Below are 22,700 nucleotides of genomic sequence, written 5' to 3' on the forward strand. Positions count from 1 at the left end.
GAAGTTTATGTTGTAGTAGCCAAAGTCAGGCTCGGATCTGAGCGACGGTGTACCTTCACATCCACGCTCAATCTGCCCGCTACGAAACAACGCGTCACTGATGAGGTCTGGAAGGCGCCCGTTCAGGTCCACCGAAGCCAAACAGCCTTGGAAGCCCTCTCTGGAAGCCACCAATTTGGGCAGACTACCGTACATGCCGGGACCCAGTCCAGCAATGAAGAGGTCACCTGAACAGCAAAAAGCCCAAACATCCTAAGACTTATTGGAAAATTTGGAAATTCAAATTACTGACTGAATGATGACTGGATGACCTTGATGAACCTTGTTAAAAAAGTGTATTTTTTATTTCTTAGATTAATGTTATCACATATTTTATTTAATAGTTGAATTATTTTTATTTATTAGTTTTCTTCCAGCTACGTCCCCTGCAGGAAGTGGCTCTCTGGGCGCCAAGAGAGAGCTCGGCACCATTGTAGCCAATATGACATACAAAATGCTCTTTGCATACCTTTCAGGTCCAGGTTCTTGGCCCCGTTGATGCTCTGACTTGTAGCTGTAGCATCGACCTTCAGTGTGTGGGTGTTGCTGTTGTCGCGGGTGATGGCGACGTTGTGCCACTGGTTGTCATTCAGGGCCCTTTCACTTTTCCCCTTGATCAGATTAGGTCCATTTCCCAGGTCAAACACATAGTGGATGTAGCTGCAGGAGAGAACATGAACAAGAGCCCCTTAGCGTTTGTGTCCTTCTGTGAGATATTCAGTCGACCCTCGCTACAATGGAGTTCCAATATCGCTCAGAAAGTTCTTGCTTGGCTACGGTCCATTTTTAGTTAGTTAGCTAAAATGTCAACATTTATAAAAGATGTAGATGTCTGTCAGAATTCGATGGAACAGACACCCGGTCTTCATGCAGATACCGACAACGTTGGAAAACAACGACATCATGAGACCATGATTTCGACTCTCGCTGGATCAGCTCACAGCCAAGTGTGACGTGGCTGGGGTGACAATCTGGCGAGTCCAGGCTTCTCGGCTTGAAAAGGGTGGATTGTCATCTCCAGGTCGGGGATGAGATCCTGCCCCCAAGTGGAATAGTTTAAGTACCTCTGGGTCTTAATCGTTGGTACAAACTGCCAGAATGAGTTTCCTTCGTAGGGGGGGCTGGGCACTCCCTTAGAGATAGCGTGAGAAGCAGAGTACAGCCGCTACTCCTCCACATTGAGAGGAGCCAGGCATCCTGACCAGTAGGAGGCTTCGGGGACAGACTATGGTGAGACTATGGAGAGTCTACGGAGAGACTATGGAGAGAGTATGGAGAGACTATAGAGAGACTATAAGAAATTATGGAGAGACTATAAGAAATTATGGAGAGACTATAAGAAATTATGGAGAGACTATGAATAGACTATAGAGAGACTATGGAGAGACTATAGAGAAACTATGGAGAAACTATGGAGAGACTATGGAGAGACTATAGAGAAACTATGGAGAAACTATAGAGAGACTATGAAGAGACTATAGAGAGACTATGGAGAGACTATGGAGAGACTATAGAGAGACTATAAGAAATTATGGAGAGACTATAGAGAGAATATGGAGACATTATGAAGAGACTATAGAGAGACGATGAAGAGACTATAGAGAAACTATGGAGAAACTATGGAGAGACTATGGAGAGACTATGGAGAGACTATGGAGAAATTATGGAGAGACTATGAAGAGTCTATAGAGAAACTATGGAGAGACTATAGAGAGACTATGAAGAGACTATAGAGAGACTATGGAGAGACTATGGAGAGACTATGGAGAGACTATAGAAAGACTATAAGAATTTATGGAAAGACTATAGAGAGAGTATGGAGACATTAGGAAGAGACTATAGAGAGACGATGAAGAGACTATAGAGAAACTATGGAGAAACTATGTATGGAGAGACTATGGAGAGACTATGGAGAAACTATGGAGAGACTATGGAGAGACTATGGAGAGACTATGGAGAAATTATGGAGAGGCTATGGAGAGACTATGGAGAAACTATGGAGAAACTATGGAGAGACTATGGAGAGACTATAGAGAGACTATGGAGAGACTATGGAGAGACTATGGAGAGACTATGGAGAAACTATGGAGAAACTATGGAGAGACTATGGAGAGACTATGGAGAGACTATGGAGAGACTATGGAGAGACTATGGAGAGACTGTGGGGAGACTATGGAGAAACTATGGAGAGACTATGGAGAAACTATGGAGAAACTATGGAGAGACTATGGAGAGACTATAGAGAGACTATAGAGAGACTATGGAGAGACTATAGAGAGACTATAGAGAGACTATGGAGAGACTATGGACAGACTATGGAGAGACTATGGAGAGACTATGGAGAGACTCTATGTGTCTATCTCAGGATCTGCCAAGAGGAGCTGAATAAAGTAGCTGAATGTCCGGTCTTCTTGTCTCAGGTTGCCGCCACCACAACCAGACCTCCAAGTGGTTGGAAGAAGATGGATGGAAGGCTAATTTCCATCAAAGCAGTGTAGAGCGTCCCTGTAGCATACTGTTTGGCATATTGATGTGAGGGCTATGAATAAAATGCAGGCCAGAACAAGACCACAAATTGCATTGTCTGTCTAAACATCGCCATAAGGTAACAGTCCATCTTTGAAACAGATGAAGTATTGTGTAACTTTTGGAAACCTACCCTTTCACCAGCTCCACTGCGATGAAATCACTCCCATCTCCTGAGTTGAATAGTATGAACCCATCTGGGGAGGTGGTCTTGAACTGGAAAAACAGGTGCATGGATGTGTAGGCCTGCAAGGTGGCCAGGCTGAGATAGCTGCTCTTGGATTTGAAGGTGACTGGATCGGCGATAATGGAACGGATCCCAAAGCGGGCGTTGAGCTCGCAAAAATCAATGTCACCATTCTTGCACAAGTCGATGTAGAGCATGCCGTTAAATCTGAGGAGATGGAAGGAACAGCGACTTAGACAAACGTGCATGTTGACAGCTAACATTATTTGCTTTGTGCCAACTGCATGGGTTCGATTCCAAAACCCAACAAATGGGGATGCTAATGCTGGTCCAAAGTCAGGTCTAAGCCATATGAAGAACATTTTTAAGAACTAGAAAATTCCCGCGGAAATGTTGATGGACTTGCCACCTGTGCTGTGAACCCCGGGCCCGGTGTCTGCCGTGCCGCGCCGCCGAGCAATGCGGTGCGTACATTAGACGAGGAATTGAGCAACAAAGCTAACATGCTGAAATGCCAACATGCTAACAGTTCGCATTGTAGCGGCCAAAAAGAAAGCACAGAGTCTCAAAAGCGAAGAGTCAGTCCCACAGCGTCCCCACATCATGCCATGTGTGCATTTGCCTTTAGAGAGCGGCAAATTAGCTAAAATGCTAACATGCCGAGAGCAAGCTTGGTAGCATCTAGCAAGTAGGTACCATGTCCCAAAAGTGTTCAGGCGGTCCCATAGTGTCCCGACATCATGCCATGTGTGTATTTGGCTTAATAAATGAGTAAATTAGCCACAATGCTAACATGCTAAGATTTAGCATGGTAGCATCTAGCAAGAAAGAACCAAGTCCCTAAAGTGCTAAGACAGTCCCATAGTGTCCCGACATCATGCCATGTGTGTATTTGGCTTAATAAATGAGTAAATTAGCCACAATGCTAACATGCTAAGAGTTAACATGGTAGCATCTAGCAAGAAAGCACCAAGTCCCTAAAGTGCTAAGACAGTCCCATAGTGTCCCGACATCATGCCATGTGTGTATTTGGCTTAATAAATGAGTAAATTAGCCACAATGCTAACATGCTAAGAGTTAGCATGGTAGCATCTAGCAAGAAAGCACCAAGTCCCTAAAGTGCTAAGACAGTCCCATAGCCATTTGTGTATTTGTATTTAGACATGAGTAAATTAGCTTAAATGATAACATGCTAACGGCTACCATGCTAGCACCTAGCAAGAGGTTTTAAGTTTAGAAAGTGCCAAGGTTGTCCTATAACCTCCCTACATCATGCCATGTGTGTATTTGCCTTTAGACATGAGTAAATTAGCTTAAATGCTAAAATGCTAACGGCTACCATGCTAGCACCTAGCAAGAGGGCCTCAAGTTTAAAAACTGCCAAGGTTATTCTATAACCTCCCTGCATCATGCCATGTGTGTATTTGCCTTTAGACATGAGTAAATTAGCACGAATGCTAACATGCTAGCAATTAGCATGCTAGCACCTGAAATGCGGCATCTGTGGAACAGAATCTAAACCCTTCTATACGTCATTCACAAGTCCAGTTTTATTAAAAAAGAAAATATATATCTAAATAAAACATGTCCTGAGTTGAATTATAAAATATTAGAAAGATTGAATGAATGTTTCCCGAAAGGTGATTGGGAAAGAGAAAAAGTGGTGATGTAAAAACATGGCTACTGTGGAGTGTCTGTGGTGTAAAGACTGGCATAGCAATGTAATGTAACACCTGCCTTGTTCCTCCCATAGACTTATTGATGCACGTGTGAGGTCGTGGTGACATTTTGGAACATTTTTGGTTAGCGGTGTGCCATAAGATTTTTCCAATGTAAAAAACATGCCGTGGCTCAAAAAAGGTTGAAAAACACTCACGTGCAGTACAAACACAAAACACGGTAACGGTGTCTAGTACCTGAGGCTCTGGAGATGGCCGATAAAGCTGGAAGGGATGCTTGAGAGAAATTTGCGCTCCGTCATGATGCCTGTTTCGATGTTGTGGAACTCCAGTCGCGTGTGGTCACCCACCATTTGGCCTGAAGATGGGGAGGGTGCAGGGGATGGGAATTTTGAAAAGAAAGACAAAAAAAAAAGGAAAAAGAAAAGAGAACACTGTCTGACACTAACACAAAAGGGCTGATTTAAGGAGAAAATTACATTAAGAGTATTAGAGGGATGCAGGCTGCCACTCCACATTACATTTCTACATGCTCTGTGGAAAGCATCTGTGTTATCGGTGGCAACATGTGGGGTAACAAAGTCATGACAGCATGAGCCCAGGTTGATGCAATAAGTACCTTCTGCTACATCATCGTCAACGATTAGCTTGTAGATTTTGCCGCGGCGCACCACACGCACCGTATGCCATTCATTATCATTGAGCTTTTGCCCGGCATACAGCATCTCCGGTCCTTTGCCTGAGACAAATCATACAGTTAAAGACATCCTGATCTTTAAACCAATCCTTTAGTTTCCCAGCAGTCAGGCAACGGTTGCTAGGCGGCGGAAGACGCCGCTACCTCGACATTCAAATTGTCTCGTTTGGGAAACAAAGGTTTGGTTTAATGGCTGAAAAACAGTTAACAACAACTTGAAATCAACATTTCTCAAAGGACACACCTGAACACCTGAAGTGTTTGATCCCCTGCTACTTACTTGACATCAGTCTAGAATTGTCATGGCGGATTTACTGTAGCAGAGAGACGATAGTAAAACATGGCCACAAAAACAGGATTGATTGAAATGATGCGAGCGGCTCCTTGTTGGAGAAACATCGGTACAGATTGTCCAGGATTTCTCCGCGGTTTTTCCCATCTGTTGCATCGGAAGTGTGTTTCAGGTCATGGACATGCTGAAAGAACCACGACCCATCTTCAGTGGTCAAGCCGAATATGTCTGATTTTTTGTCTACTTTTATGGATCGATGATCGGAGGATGAGCCCATCGAATCTTTACGGAAGCTGCTTTGTTTTTGCAGCAGGCCTATGGAGAAACTATGGACAGACTATGGAGAAACTATAGAGAGACTATGGAGAGACTATAGAGAAACTATGGAGAAACTATGGAGAGACTATGGAGAGACTATGGATAAACTATGGAGAGACTATGAAGAGACTATAGAGAGACTATGGAGAGACTATGGATAGACTATGGAGAAACTATGGAGAATCTATGGAGAAACTATGGAGAGACTATAGACAGACTATGGGAAATTATGGATCGATGATCGGAGGATGAGCCCATCGAATCTTTACGGAAGCTGCTTTGTTTTTGCAGCAGGCCTATGGAGAAACTATGGAGAGACTACGGAGAAACTATAGAGAGACTATGGAGAGACTATAGAGAAACTATGGAGAAACTATGGAGAGACTATGGAGAGACTATGGATAAACTATGGAGAGACTATGAAGAGACTATAGAGAGACTATGGAGAGACTATGGATAGACTATGGAGAAACTATGCAGAATCTATGGAGAAACTATGGAGAGACTATAGACAGACTATGGGAAATTATGGATCGATGATCGGAGGATGAGCCCATCGAATCTTTACGGAAGCTGCTTTGTTTTTGCAGCAGGCCTATGGAGAAACTATGGACAGACTATGGAGAAACTATAGAGAGACTATGGAGAGACTATAGAGAAACTATGGAGAGACTATGGAGAGACTATGGAGAAACTATGGAGAAACTATGGAGAGAATATGAAGAGACTATAGAGAGACTATGGAGAGACTATAGACAGACTATGGGAAATTATGGATCGATGATCGGAGGATGAGCCCATTGAATCTTTACGGAAGCTGCTTTGTTTAAAATAAATATCTATGTCAGCCGTGTGAAAGTGATTCTCCCAAAGACAGTGAAAAGACTAAGTAGATTACTTCAAAGGTTGGACAACCAGCCCATCTCCGTTGGGGCCAAGTTGCCATCTTCTCCAATTTATGAGCTGACGTTGTTCTGCTATCACGACTTCATCGTTGATTCAACTTTAGCAACTTCTAAATGTCATTTCTTTGCAGTTCCTGAACACGGTCAAAGCATCGGATCAGGACTGGAAATTGGATCGGATCTGAGGCCGAAAAATCGTATCTGGATCAGAAGCCAAAAACGCTGCTCTGGACATCCCCATTTCAGATGGGCCTGTCCGGGTGTCTTTATAAGTAGTCTCGGCTCTCACGAGTCTCACAGTCATCCTTTTCCCACGAGGCGACGACTCGCTTGGAGCGATTGATATCTTCGATTTCCTCCATTTCCAGATTATTGTGTCAACTCTTCTTCTTCCTGATGACCCATTCCACGGTTCTTGTCCTTGAGGGGCTTTGACATCTCCTCAGTCTTGGCCATGGGTGTGGAGAGGTTCAACGGAAGAGTTTCTGTGGTTAATATTCGTAGTACTTTGGGTGTGTTTGCCATGTAAACGATCTGTGAGGGTTATGATGCTAGCTACAAAAAAAACGCAAAGTCATTTTTACATCTTACTTCTTTTTTTTGAATGTCTCTCTGTTACAATAAAGCTACCATCCAAAACCTGGACTGTTCGTACACTGTGCGTACGTACCAGTGATGGTTCTCTAGCAGCTACTGTCCTAACATCACTGGTCCGGCCTTCCATTCTGTTATGAACGATGGAATGCCAACATATTTTTCCAAAAGGCTACTGTCCAGTTTGTATGACGCCGCATTTAGTTGCAGTTAGTATTAAACCTCCTATGAGCTTTTATGGTAAACTTAAGGCTTAAGGCTCTCAATCCCCAAGAGATACCGAATGAATAATCAAAGTCATTAGTAGGTTACCCAGGTTTCAAAACCTTACCTGGACAGCATCGCTTACGTATACGATATGTACAATATGCAAAAGACAATCAAAGGATATGGTTGATTTAAAACTACAAAAGAACATTTTCAATAGAATTCCGTTAAGAGAAAAATGGTAGATTTGTGCAGAAAGCCGAGGACAGTCGCCATATTTGGCGTCAGCATATCAACAAGACATCATCAACATAGAAAGCAAAATGAAACTTGAGTGTTAACTTACTGGAGTTACAGTTTATCCTGATACAGTCTAGATGGGGGAGAATAAATGACAGATGAAATTGCATCCTTCAAGGTTATTGCTGCAGACATCCAAAAACAAAAGATCCACCCTTCCGGGGACGTACACATGTAGAAAGACAGCCATTTTATCATTTCATTACCATTGTATTTGCATGTCATCAGTTCCCAAACAAAGACATGACTTAAGTAAACAATACTTTATTAATACTTTATATGCCAATTACTGAAAGACAACATAGATTGAGAGAGTAAAATGGCCGCTTTAGTACCAGCTGCATTAAATTTCCAACCCGCCAATGATGACCCGATAACCGATAAGGTTCGGATTATATTTTTGCTATTATGGAGAAAACGTTTGTGAAAATTTGTGAGTCAAGAGTTATGCCAACAGTCCCAATGAAGCTAAAAAGTGTTCTGCACAAATGTCAGGACATCAAGGGTTGGTCACCATGTGGCTGATAGTTTCATGTGCCGTCAACCGCAACAGAAAAGTGGGAGCAAACAGCCGCGATCCAGTCAGCACCAGCACCGTGCAGAGGCACAGGACCCCAGCCGTCCAGTCTTAGGTCCTATATGGAAGTATACGGTATATACGGTATGCAAGTGTGTGTGTATATGGATGCATACTGTGGATATTGACATATGAAGCTATGTACATGGACAGGATATAGAAGTTAAAAGTGGTCATCTGCTATGATAATATGTTACACCACAGGATGTCACCTTAAATCATGGGACTTCATTTGGAGTACGTATCGGGGTAAAAGGCTTGGGGTCACAGCCAGCTGTAGGTTTTGCTGGGCTCTGTTCTCGGGCTGTTCGCCTGACGGGCCGCAGGCTTAAGGCCTTTGAAGGGGTGAATACCATCTTTTGACAACGCATAATGGAAATGGCATTTACGTACAAAATGAATGTCCACACAACGTCAGTCAATGAAAAGTCAAAAGGGAACTTTGAATGCATAACAGAATAATGGGAAAGAAAATAATGGTTTTGGTGTCCTGCGACTGGATCTTGTAAGGTCTCAGCACCTTGGTACAGGTGTCACAGCGTGGCTACCACAATGGGGGACTTCTTCTAATGATCTGCTATTAAGAGTTTTAAGTTTTAGTGTGGCTTGTCGTTTGCACCACTGGAAAAAATGCTGCGGCGGTGCAGCAGCAGAACCTCAAAGTCAAAAAGTCATTCAGAATTCAGGAAAAATTATGTTTTTTTTTCATAATATCACAACCCACATTTTAACTTTATGCTATAATATCTAAATATTTCCTTTTAAATATTTTTCTCATTTGTAAATTTTTTAAAGTTAAAATTTTTTTTTAGGACTGATAAAAAACATCCACGGGCCGTAAATAGCCCCAGGGTCACACTTTGGACAACCCTGCTTGTAAAATTATGTTTTTTTTTTCATAATATCACAACCCACATTTTAACTTTATGCTATAATATCTAAATATTTCATTTTAAATATTTTTCCCATTTGTAATTTTTTTTTAATTTTAAATAAATTTTTTTAGGACCGAAAAAACATCCACGGGCCGTAAATAGCCCCAGGGTCACACTTTGGACAACCCTGCTAGTAAAATTATGTTTTTTTTTTCATAATATCACAACCCACATTTTAACTTTATGCTATAATATCTAAATATTTCATTTGAAATATTTTTCCCATTTGTAATTTTTTTTTAATTTTAAATAAATTTTTTTAGGACCGAAAAAACATCCACGGGCCGTAAATAGCCCCAGGGTCACACTTTGGACAACCCTGCTAGTAAAATTATGTTTTTTTTTTTCATAATATCACAACCCACATTTTAACTTTATGCTATAATATCTAAATATTTCATTTTAAATATTTTTTCCCCATTTGTAAATTTTTTAAAATTAAAAATTTTTTTTTAGGACCGATAAAAAACATCCATGGGCCGTAAATAGCCCCAAGGTCACAATTCGGACAACCTGCTTGTAAAATTATGTTTTTTTTCATAATATCACAACCCACATTTTAACTTTATGCTATAATATCTAAATATTTCATTTTAAATATTTTTCCCATTTGTAATTTTTTTTTAATTTTAAATAAATTTTTTAGGACCGAAAAAACATCCACGGGCCGTAAATAGCCCCAGGGTCACACTTTGGACAACCCTGCTAGTAAAATTATGTTTTTTTTTTCATAATATCACAACCCACATTTTAACTTTATGCTATAATATCTAAATATTTCCTTTTAAATATTTTTCCCATTTGGAAATTTTTTAAAATTAATTTTTTTTAGGACCGATAAAAAATATCCACGGGCCGTAAATAGCCCCAGGGTCACACTTTGGACAACCCTGATTGTAAAATTATGGTTTTTTTTCATAATATCACAACCCACATTTTAACTTTATGCTATAATATCTAAATATTTCCTTTTAAATATTTTGCCCATTTGTAAATTTTTTTAAATAAATTTTTTTTTAGGACCGATAAAAAACATCCACGGGCCGTAAATAGCCCCAGGGTCACACTTTGGACAACCCTGCTAGTAAAATTATGTTTTTTTTTCATAATATCACAACCCACATTTTAACTTTATGCTATAATATCTAAATATTTCCTTTTAAATATTTTTCCCATTTGTAATTTTTTTTTAATTTTAAATAATTTTTTTTTAGGACCAATAAAAACATCCACGGGCCGTAAATAGCCCCAGGGTCACACTTTGGACAACCCTGATTGTAAAATTATGTTTTTTTTTCATAATATCACAACCCACATTTTAACTTTATGCTATAATATCTAAAGTTTTCCTTTTAAATATTTTTCCCATTTGTAAATTTTGACGCTAAACAAGGTTCTATTGTACCTGCCAGCAGTTTGCAGGCTAATATTTCATTTTAAAAATCAATGAACGTCTTAAAAGGAGTAGGAAGAAGCAAACTTTATTAAGTCCTACCCCTCCATCTGGTACTTTTACAATCAGTAACTGTTACATTTGTTCACTTCCTGCTTTCATAATATAGTTTTTTTTTTATTTATTTATTTGAAACTTTTTGAAAATTTTCAAAAATTTTCAAAAATTTTCAAAAATTTTCAAAAATTTTTGAAACTTTTTGAAAATTTTTTAAAATTTTTGAAAATTTTTGAAAATTTTTTAAAATTTTTTAAATTTTTTAAAAATTTTTAAAAATTTTTGAAAATTTTTGAAAATTTTTGAAAATTTTTGAAATTTTTTGAAATTTTTTTGTATTTTGTATTTTGTATTTTTTTTTATCACTAACCAAAGTACTCGGTGATATGAGCATCCAATGACATAACGGGTACCATAGTAAGTGTCAATATAGTGATATACTTATATAGCATATATATACGTATATATATATAGAGAGAGAGGATGAAAGAAGTAACCTAATTTATGGTCTTTTCCTTTGACTTTTTTATTTATGAAGAACCTCAGTACTTCAGGAAGGAACGTTGAAAGCAAGGCATAATTTAGCCGAGAGTGGTGTGTTGTTTTCCACTTAAGGTGAACCTATATTTATGGACACTTGAGTGACAGTTAGAAATGTCCTATGGGAAAAATGTGTCAAAATGTCCATCAATGGGGAGTATCCGTCCCGTAGATGATATGTGTGTGTGCAAACTACATTGAAGCTCATGCAGATGAGATAATGATACACTCACTGACGACCTGACGCTAATAGAAAGTGTAATGGACCAAAGTGTCGTCTTTCATGAACAGACGTACAAAATCATAAAAAAGGGTGACGGGGAGATTAGCACTCAACGGCAAACCATCTGGTGAAAGAATGAGGTGTGGCCACAGATGGGAGAGGAGTGCCTACGTTACCTAGATTGACCGTCAGCTTGACGCGGCCTCCGTCCAACTCCAACCTCAGCGTATCGGCCGAGTCTCGGGAGGTGGTGGCCATCAGGAGGCCGTAGGCCCTCTGGGAGCGAAAACGCAGAGATACGTCCTCTGCCTCCGTGTGCATGATGGTCGGCATCACCACTTTCATATACATGCTGCCGTCATACGAGAGGATGGAAGCCTCTGGAAGACATCATGGTCCATAATGAACATAATGAAGAAATCCTGCTGTGAAAAATCTATATTATTATATTTATATATATATAATATTATATATATTATTTATATATATATATATATAAATAATACATATAAATAATAAATAATATATACAATATGAATAATAAATAACAATATATAATATATATTAAATATATATAAATAATAAACAATAAAAATATTAAATAATATATATAAATAAATAATATGAATAATATATAATATATGTGTGTTAATAATAAATAATATATATGTAAATAATAAATAATACATATAAATAATAATATATAATATGTATTAAAAAATATATATATATAAATAATATATATAAATGAATAATATAAATAATAAATAATAAATATAAATAAATAATATAAATAATAAATAATATATATAAATAATAATATATTAATATATATATATAAATAATATAAATAACAAATAATATATATACATATATATGAATAAAAAATAAGAAATATAAATAATATATAATATATACAATATGAATAATAAATAACAATATATATTAAACATATATATAAATAATAAATAATAAAAATATTAAATACTATATATATATAAATAATATAAATAATAAATATATATATGTGTTAATAATAAATAATATATGTAAATAATAAATACTAAATATAAATAATAATATATAATATATATTAAAATATATATTAATAAATAATATATATCAAAAAATAATATAAATAATAAATAATATATATAAATAATAATATATTAATATATATATATATACACATACATATATACAAATAACAAATAAGAAATATAAATAATATATAATATATATTAAAGTATATATATAATAAATAATATAAATAATAAATAATATACATAAATTGTAATATAATATATATATAAATAATATAAATAATGTAAATAATATAAATAATGTAAATAATATAAATCATGTAAATAATATAAATAATAAATAATATATATAAATTATAATATATATACAATATATTATTAAATATATATTATTATTATATTACACTATATTACATTTAAGCATATTTGACATTTTTGTCTAAATGAAGTATTTTCAAGCATAAAAATAGCTGAATGAAATAAAAGACAAGACGCATTCAGAGACAATGTGACGACATGTACTATTCTACACCGGTCACTAGGTGGCAGTGATATTACTGTAATGTTTGGTGAAACGCACAAGCACCAGACTTGATTTTTTTTTTATTGCGGGTTCGATTTATCTCAAAACAGACACAATCATCTCTGACGTAAAACTCAACTCTGAACCTCCATCTTTCTTATCTCCATATATGGGGGGTGTCGTACCCCCCAGTCCGCCAGGGTCCAAATGGCCGAGTGGTTACTTAAGAACAGAAAAGAAGTCAGACTGTTGCTAATTTGTCTAAATACACCACAAATGACGATGAAAATAATCCAGTTTTAGGCTGCTTAGTAGAATCAGATTGTAACATTTGACTCAATCATCTCTAATTGGAATATAATACATAATAATACATAATAATACACCATACCGTATACCCCGATTACTATGTTGTACTTGTTTGGTATTTTTATTCTTTTTACCTGTGGTTGGTTGTCAAAGTGTTGGCACCCTTTAATATTTTGGCTATGATTATATTGTGTGTTATTTATATTGAGCAGTACTTACTGTATCATACAGTACATAGAGTACATACTTTATCATCACCAGACATTCCAGTAACTAGTACTGTACTGTACTAGTACTGTATTACTGACACCTAGTGAACAGTACATACTGTATCATCACCAGACATTACTGTAACTAGTACTGTACTAGTACTGTAGTACTGACACCTAGTGAACAGTACATACTGTATCATCACCAGACATTACTGTAACTAGTACTGTACTAGTACTGTAGTACTGACACCTAGTGAACAGTACATACTGTATCATCACCAGACATTACTGTAACCAGTACTGTACTAGTACTGTAGTACTGACACCTAGTGAACAGTACATACTGTATCATCACCAGACATTACTGTAACTAGTACTGTACTAGTACTGTAGTACTGACACCTAGTGAACAGTACATACTGTATCATCACCAGACATTACTGTAACTAGTACTGTACTAGTACTGTAGTACTGACACCTAGTGAACAGTACATACTAGATCATCACCAGACATTACTGTAACTAGTACTGTACTAGTACTGTAGTACTGACACCTAGTGAACAGTACATAGTGTATCATCACCAGACATTACTGTAACTAGTACTGTACTAGTACTGTAGTACTGACACCTAGTGAAGAGTAGATACTGTATATCACCCGACATTACTGTAACTAGTACTGTACTAGTACTGTAGTACTGACACCTAGTGAACAGTACATACTGTATCATCACCAGACATTACTGTAACTAGTACTGTGCTAGTACTGTAGTACTGACACCAAGTGAACAGTACATACTGTATCATCACCAGACATTACTGTGACTAGTACTGTACTGTACTAATATTGTAGTACTGACACCTAGTGAACAGTACATACTGTATCATCACCACTTCTTTCAATGAGTCTTTGAATGCCTGAAAGTTGAACTTTTTGTTCATTTAACCATTTTTAGGCTTGAAATGTTTAATTTATTTATTTCTATATATTTATTTATTTTTAAATCTATTTTTTATCTATTTTTTTATATATTTATTTTTATTTATTTATATTCATTTAATTAATAAAGAAATGCCAAACTTTTCATAATGATGCATATTTTTCTACTAATAATAGGCCGCATTCAAACATGAAATAGCACATTTTTGGAAAAAATCCACAAATTACTGCATTACTGTAATCATTTGGTGCAGCACAACACAGTACAAATTCCCAGAGTACACACAATGAATGTACTGATGGAAGTATTCCCAACCAGAGGTGAAAGTGACTTACCTCTCTCGCAAGTGCGGGACCAATACCCGGTGCCGGTGCAGTCGCAGATGAATCGATTCCAACCTTCTTTGCAGGCCCCTCGGTTCTTGCAAGGGTAGCTCTCACATTGTTTGCCAGGTTGCTTGTTGCACGAAGGTTTGATTCCGGCACCGTTTTGGGCTTCGGCAATCTGCCGGATGTCTTTGCTTCGGCCGTCGATGAAGAGATCCCGGATGCAGCCCACGTAGCCGTAGTTGAGCATCGCCGTCCACAGCTCGGTCGGCAAAATCAGGTTAGCGCGATCCGTGGGAAGCCCCCCCAGGTACATATCGCCTTCCAGGTCCAGGATTTCACTCTCGCCACTGGCCGTGAATGGAGTCCGTCTGCTGTTTACGGAGATGGTGCCTGCGGGGCGGATGGTGGGGAAGGAGCCAACATCAGGACGAGGTCACATGGATAACAATCTTTTGGCTTTTACTTTTATTTGTACACTGACAGTTTTGTTTGTATTCAATAGTTATTGATCATTTGCATGGATATGAAAACAATAACATGTATGTCATATTGTACTCGGTCCCGTGGTGATTGCTCATCGACTTCAGCAGAAGCTCAATTCAATGTTTACGTATTTTCATAATTATATTATAAATTATATTATTTTATAATAATATAACATTGCTGCTAATAATTGGTCAAATATGCATTGTTGAACTTTAAATTGTATGACATCCATCAGACCAGTCCCGCCCGAAGACAGATGGGATAGGCTCCAGCATGCCCACGACCCTCGTTGGGATAAGCACTACGGGAAATGATTGAATGGATGGATGGATGGATAGATGGATGGGTGGATGGATGGATAGATGGATGGATGGATGGATGGATGGGTGGATGGTGGATGGATGGATGCATGGATGGATGGATGTATGGTTAGATGGATGCATGGATGGATGGATGGATGGATGGATGGATGGATAGATGGATGGATGGATGGATGGATGGGTTGGTGGATGGATGGATGAATGGATGGATGGATGGATGGATGGATGGATGGGTGGATGGTGGATGGATGGATGCATGGATGGATGGATGGACGGATGGATGGATAGATGGATGGATGGATGGATGGATGGATGGGTTGGTGGATGGATGCATGGATGGATGGATGTATGGTTAGATGGATGCATGGATGGATGGATAGATGGATGGATGGATGGATGGGTTGGTGGATGGATGGATGGATGGATAGATGGATGGATGGATGGATGGGTTGGTGGATGGATGCATGGATGGATGGATGTATGGTTAGATGGATGCATGGATGGATGGATAGATGGATGGATGGATGGGTTGGTGGATGGATGGATGGATGGATGGATGGATGGGTGGATGGTGGATGGATGGATGCATGGATGGATGGATGGATGGTTAGATGGATGCATGAATGGATGGATGGATGGATGGATGGATGGATGGGTGGGTGGATGGGTGGGTAGATGGATAGGTGGATGGATGGATAGGTGGGTGGATGGATGGGCAGATGGATGGATGGGTGGATAGATGGATGGCTTGATGGGTGGGTGGGTGGATGGATAGGTGGGTGGATGGGTGGATGGATGGGTGGATGGATGGATGGATAGGTGGGTGGATGGATGGGCAGATGGATGGATGGGTGGATAGATGGATGGATGGATGGCTTGGTGGGTGGGTGGGTGGATGGATAGGTGGGTGGATGGGTGGATAGATGGATGGATGGATGGATGGATGGATGGATGGATGGGTGGATGGATGCATGGATGGATGGATAGATGAATGCATGGATGGATGGGTGGATGGATGGGTGGGTGGGTGGGTGGATGGGTGGATAGATGGATGGGTGGATGGATTGATGGATAGGTGGGTGGATGGATGGGTGAATGGATGGATGGATGGGTGGATGGGTGGATGGGTGGATGGGTGGATGGGTGGATGGATTGATGGATGGATAGGTGGGTGGATGGGTGGATGGATGGGTGGATAGATGGATGGATGGCTGGATGGGTGGATGGATAGGTGGATGAATGGATGGATGGATGGATGGATGGAAGGGTGGATGGATGGATGGATGGATGGAAAGGTGAATGCATAGGTGGATGGGTGGAAGGGTGGATGGATGGATGGATGGAAGGGTGGTGGATGGATGGATGGATGGAAGGGTGGATGGATAGGTGGATGGATGGGTGGATGGATAGGTGGATGGAAGGGTGGATGGATGGATGGATGGACATCCCCATCAGCAGTGTAGTACATCATCAGTGACCTTCCCCCACCTTGGCCCATGGGCTGAGCTCTGGTGTTATTTTGGTGTTAAGAAAGTATTTGTGGGACATAAAAGAGTAATACGGTTGCATCACCAAGCCACCAAGTTTTCCATGAAAGTCAGACTTCACGGTCCCGCTGTGCAATTTCCTCTCTCTTTTGAATTACTGTGAGCTGCCGCCTGTCAACTGTTGCACACTTTTCCATCACCTGTTTCAGAGTGTTTATGTGGGCGGATGACCACCGCTGGGGCGCCAGAGAGCTAAAGCGAGAGCTGGGGGGGTCAGCGTATTGTCATAAAAGAAAAGATGTGAAGATGGTGCAAAGTTGTAATTATCTGGGCTGTAACAACTAGAACAACTTAGACCTCAAAGGTTTGAGTGTGAAAAATCCCATGTGAGCATGTCCAACTGACCTGAGCGGCCATCTCTCTGGATGTCCACATGATACCAGGCCCCATCATTGACTTTGGTCTGGGTGGCCTTCACCTTTATGGTCCCTGAGCCCATGTCCAACAGCAGGTACAGGCTTCCATCCAGTAGCTCCACTGCAAAGAAATCCACCTGAACAAAGCAAAACAAACATCGTTAGCTTGAGCGCTTGACTCCAGCTAATGAACCAGCTAATGAACCAAGTAGAACATAGACTGTAAGCAAGGTCCTCCCACATTAGCCACCCAGAAAACCCGACCTTGGTGTTCTTCTGACTGCGGGCAGCATCCTTTCGCTCCTGTGGTTTTCCGTGGGTGAAGAGGATGAGGCCGTTGGGCTCCGTCGTACGAAAATCAAAAGAAATAGAACCCATCCGCTTGGTATTCCACTTGGGCAAGCTGATGTAGGCCTCGGGGGTCTCAAAAGAAATGGGGTCCAGGGTGGCCACATTCTCACACTTGTAGGCCACCTCGCCCTGGATCTTCATCTTGGGGTCGATGATACGAGCCAGGCGGGACAACTCCAGGCGGATGTCGTTGTTCTTGTACACCACCTGGGTGAAGAAAGCGACACAACAATTGATGGATTGCACTTGTTCAGATGCTGAATTATTCCAAAGCAAGCCGGAGTACCCGGAGTACCCCCCCCCTCAAACCCCCCCCACATGCACAGAACTCCACACAGAGATGCCCAATGGAGATTCCAACGCAGATCTTCCAGACTGTGTGGCCAACCGAGGCACAAAAAAAAATGTATTTTAATTTTTATTTTCATTTTTTTTTTAATTTTAATTTTAATTTTAATTTTAATTTTTATTTTTATTTTTATTTTTATTTTTATTTTTATTTTTATTTTTATTTTTATTTTTATTTTTATTTTTATTTTTATTTTTATTTTTATTTTTATTTTGTGGCACGGCGGTCGAGTGGTTAGCGCGCAGACCTCACAGCTATCACAGTTCAATTCCACCCTTGGCCATCTCTGTGTGGAGTTTGCATGGGTTTTCTCCGGGTACTCCGGTTTCCTCCCACATTCCAAAAACATGCTAGGTTAATTAGCCACTCCAAATTGTCCATAGGTATGAATGTGAGTGTGAATGGTTGTTTGTCTATATGTGCCCTGGGATTGGCTGGCCACCGGTCCAGGGTGTACCATCCAGGGTGATGGTACATGGAGACTATGGTTCGATTTGATCTCAAAGGGATAAACAGGAAGTGTGTTCGTCTCAAGTGGGAATGGGATAGTCTCGTGTTCGAGCACGTGTCCATGCAGGAAAACAAAAGAGGAAAAATGAAGGGGCCAATCTCTTATCACAGCCGTCCTAAACGCTGTCAATAATAATCATAGGATGGAGACATGGAGGGGGGGGGGGACGTGTGTGCAAATTGAAATCTGCTCAAGTGGAAAATTGAAGCCCCCATTCCCACCCACCCCGCCCTAATTCTCTGGGCAGTAATACGCTCTGTCTGGCTGGATTTTGGCCACAGTCGCCCACAAACACACGCCGTCCTCCTCCATTTCTCACTTTTATATGTATATCCTTTTCACTCGGTGTGCCCCAGGTACCGACCGTCCCGCTGAGCGAGTGGGGGGATGAGATTATCAATAACCACCAGAGGACCTGACACTAAATAAACTCATCCCTCCAGGCGGCTTCATGGGACCTGCCTGGGAAATTGGCTTCTCTTCCCTTCCCTTCTCTTCCCGGTTTGTTACATACTTCCACTATCAACTCCGTCCCTGCATCGATCAATGTCAACCTCTCCCTATATGGCGTCCTAGGGCCCCACAGTCACTTGGGGGCCCCAATCGGCCAAGGGTTTCTCCGTCGAGCACTACGAAAACTTTTCCAATAAGATCAAATTCCATAAAAAATTTAGACTTGAATGTACGGGAATTTCTAATAGTGGTGGATGTTGCCTCTAGACAACAACAAACAGCTAAACCTTTTCTAGGCAGGTTCTTTTGTCAAAATATAGGCCCCTTTTCTAGGCGGGTCTTTTGTCAAAATATAGGCCCCTTTTCTAGGCAGGTACTTTTGTCAAAATATAGGCCCCTTTTCTAGGCGGGTCTTTTGTCAAAATATAGGCCCCTTTTCTAGGCAGGTTCTTTTGTCAAAATATAGGCCCCTTTTCTAGGCGGGTCTTTTGTCAAAATATAGGCCCCTTTTCTAGGCGGGTCTTTTGTCAAAATATAGGCTCCTTTTCTAGGCGGGTCTTTTGTCAATATCTAGGCCCCTTTTCTAGGCAGGTCTTTTGTCAAAATATAGGCCCCTTTTTCAGGCTGGTACTTTTGCAAATACCTAGGCCCCTTTTCTAGGCAGGTTCTTTTGTCAATATCTAGGCCCCTTTTCTAGGCAGGTTCTTTTGTCAATATCTAGGCCCCTTTTCTACACAGGTTTTTTTGTCAATATATAGGCCCCTTTTCTAGGCAGGTTCTTTTGCCAATATATAGGCCTCTTTCCTAGGCAGGTCTTTTGTCAAAATATAGGCCCCTTTTCTAGGCAGGTTCTTTTGCCAATATATAGGCCCCTTTTCTAGGCAGGTTCTTTTGTAGATATCTAGGCCCCTTTTCTAGGCAGGTTCTTTTGTAGATATCTAGGCCCCTTTTCTACGCAGGTTCTTTTGTCAATATATAGACCCCTTTTCTAGGCAGGTTCTTTTGTCAAAATATAGGCCCCTTTTCTAGGCAGGTTCTTTTGTCAATATATAGGCCCCTTTTCTACGCAGGTCTTTTGTCAACATGTAGGCCTCTTTTCTACGCAGGTTTTTTTGTCAATATATAGGCCCCTTTTCTAGGCAGGTTCTTTTGCCAATATATAGGCCCCTTTTCTACGCAGGTCTTTTGTCAACATGTAGGCCCCTTTTCTACGCAGGTTTTTTTGTCAATATATAGGCCCCTTTTCTAGGCAGGTTCTTCTGTCAAAATATAGGCCCCTTTTCTAGGCAGGTTCTTTTGTCAATATCTAGGCCCCTTTTCTACGCAGGTCTTTTGTCAACATGTAGGCCCCTTTTCTACGCAGGTTTTTTTGTCAATATATAGGCCCCTTTTCTAGGCAGGTTCTTCTGTCAAAATATAGGCCCCTTTCTAGGCAGGTTCTTCTGTCAAAATATAGGCCCCTTTTTAGGCTGGTACTTTTGCAAATACCTCGGCCCCTTTTCTAGGCAGGTTTTTTTGTCAATATATAGGCCCCTTTTCTAGACAGGTACTTTTGTCAAAATATAGGTCCCTTTTCTAGGCAGGTTCTTTTGTCAATATATAGGCCCCTTTTTAGGCAGGTTCTTTTGTAGATATCTAGGCCCCTTTTCTACACAGGTCTTTTGTCAAAATATATAGGCCTCTTTTCTAGGCAGGTTCTTTTGTCAAAATATAGGCCCCTTTTCTAGGCAGGTTCTTTTGTCAATATATAGGCCCCCTTTCTAGGCAGGTTCTTTTGTCAAAATATAGGCCCCTTTTCTACGCAGGTCTTTTGTCAATATATAGGCCCTTTTTCTAGGCAGGTTCTTTTGCAAATACCTAGGCCACTTTTTTTAGGCAGGTTCTTTTGTCAATATATAGGCCCCTTTTCTAGGCAGGTCCTTTTGTCAAAATATAGGCCCCTTTTCTAGGCAGGTTCTTTTGTCAATATATATATATGTCCATTATGTAGGCAGGCTCTTTTGTCAATATATATATACGTATGTCCATTATCTAGGCAGGCTCTTTTGTCAAAATATAGGCCCCGCATCTGCGTGGAAGCTCGAGCCCAGAACGAAGGCTTCACCCGGGTCCTATTATTATTCCCCTCCACACTTATCTCCAGAACACACGTGAATGGAGAAGATACAGACTCCATGGAGACTTGCACCCTGTAATCTGCCATCAGCCGGTTGCTGAGGTCTTTTCACAGTTTATCATCGACGTGACCTTGTCCTATTTGCCTAATTTGAAAGGAACCGTGACAACCAGGAGGCAGCTGCTTCCTTACATTTACATGTACTTACATACATTTCATCCTAAACATAGTAAAGACAGAATTACATGACAACAATATGATGGTACAGAATGAATAAAACAGATGCAGCGGGTAATTATGACAGCTATACGTTCAGCTATACCTTCAGGTATACGTTCAACTATAAGTTCAGCTATATATTCAGCTATACGTTCAGCTATACATTCAACTATACGTTCAGATATACGTTCATCTATAAGTTCAGCTATACGCCCCAAGTCATCCAAAGTGTTTGTCCTCTTCCTGATTTCTTATTTTTTGTCACATTTTTTTGTTAAGCCAACTGAACACAAAATGCAGATTTTTTTATTGTAATTTTATTATTAAGGGAGAACTAAATCCAAACCTACATGGCCCCCCGTGGTCCCAGTGGTCTGTACTGATACTGATTGTGGTGTGCTGCTTCTGCCCACTTGACTTTTCCCAAGTGGGACTAATGGATGACCTGAGGCAGGAGCCATGACCTGCGACTATGACCGAGCCTTCTGACACCAGGCAACACATTTGGTTCCAGAAAACCTTGGTGGTCTTGGATGTTTTTGTTTCAAGTATTTCTGTAAACAAATGTTTTTTTTATCTTTCTTTTAATCTGTAAAGGTGTAAGTACTTTCATGAAAATATATGTTCAGTATGTGCAGATGAAATATGTCACAATGGTGATGAGCGTGTGATTAGTCAAGGTTGGGTCATGTCGAGGGTGTTTTTCCAGAGTTACCCACAAGGTGGCGTCCTTTGTTTAGCTCAGAGCAGCCATCATAGTGGATCATGATCTGCAGCTACTATAGCTTTGCTGTCATATGTTCCCATATGGGACCCTCGGTGTGACCCATGAGTTATTTCTTTATTCTTCTGGACCTTGTTTTTCTGCTGGTATACTGGAAAAGCGGTCAAAATGAGAATCCCCTGAAGACCATTTTAAAATGTTTTATTTTGTTGAAATAGAGTTTCCTGACAAAGTCAAAAAAGCCTTGATGCAATAAATAAATAAATGTTATGGGATTCTTTTGATGCAGTTTACGATGGGACTTGCAGGAAAACATGCAAAAATGTCCCCAATATTGGTTCATACCAAAGATGCTGGGGTGATGGAATACTAACCATACTAAGTAACCATACTAACCAATAATACTAATAATACTAACCACCAATTAGTCAATCATCTGCAT

The 22,700-nt window shown here is 39.9% G+C and overlaps 1 protein-coding gene across 13 annotated transcripts in view; it reads right to left on the bottom strand.

Annotated features, from left to right (window-relative positions):
* nrxn3a (neurexin 3a) overlaps positions 1 to 22,700 on the bottom strand; it is a 109,917-nt gene that overhangs the window by 29,975 nt on the left and 57,242 nt on the right. For 11 of the 13 annotated variants that reach the window (XR_009130343.2, XR_009130341.2, XR_009130342.2 and 8 more), the window contains exons 8-16: positions 17,800 to 18,093; positions 17,525 to 17,672; positions 14,833 to 15,216; positions 11,646 to 11,849; positions 7,791 to 7,817; positions 4,669 to 5,170; positions 2,699 to 2,959; positions 509 to 699; positions 54 to 227 (exon numbers count right to left, since the gene is read on the bottom strand). Coding sequence is in view for 9 of the 13 variants with exons in the window: in XM_058077786.2 (XP_057933769.2) it covers positions 54 to 227; positions 509 to 699; positions 2,699 to 2,959; positions 4,669 to 5,170; positions 7,791 to 7,817; positions 11,646 to 11,849; positions 14,833 to 15,216; positions 17,525 to 17,672; positions 17,800 to 18,093 (2,185 nt within the window). In the remaining 4 variants the exon portion in view is untranslated. The remainder of the gene's footprint in view (positions 1 to 53; positions 228 to 508; positions 700 to 2,698; positions 2,960 to 4,668; positions 5,171 to 7,790; positions 7,818 to 11,645; positions 11,850 to 14,832; positions 15,217 to 17,524; positions 17,673 to 17,799; positions 18,094 to 22,700) is intronic. The other 2 variants (XM_058077791.2, XM_058077790.2) reach the window with 1 other exon arrangement.

Source organism: Doryrhamphus excisus, linkage group LG14, assembly GCF_037039965.1.
Source record: "Doryrhamphus excisus strain RoL-2023G ecotype Guam linkage group LG14, RoL_Dexc_Guam_v1.1, whole genome shotgun sequence".
In the NCBI taxonomy this organism is placed as follows: Eukaryota; Metazoa; Chordata; class Actinopteri; order Syngnathiformes; family Syngnathidae; genus Doryrhamphus; species Doryrhamphus excisus.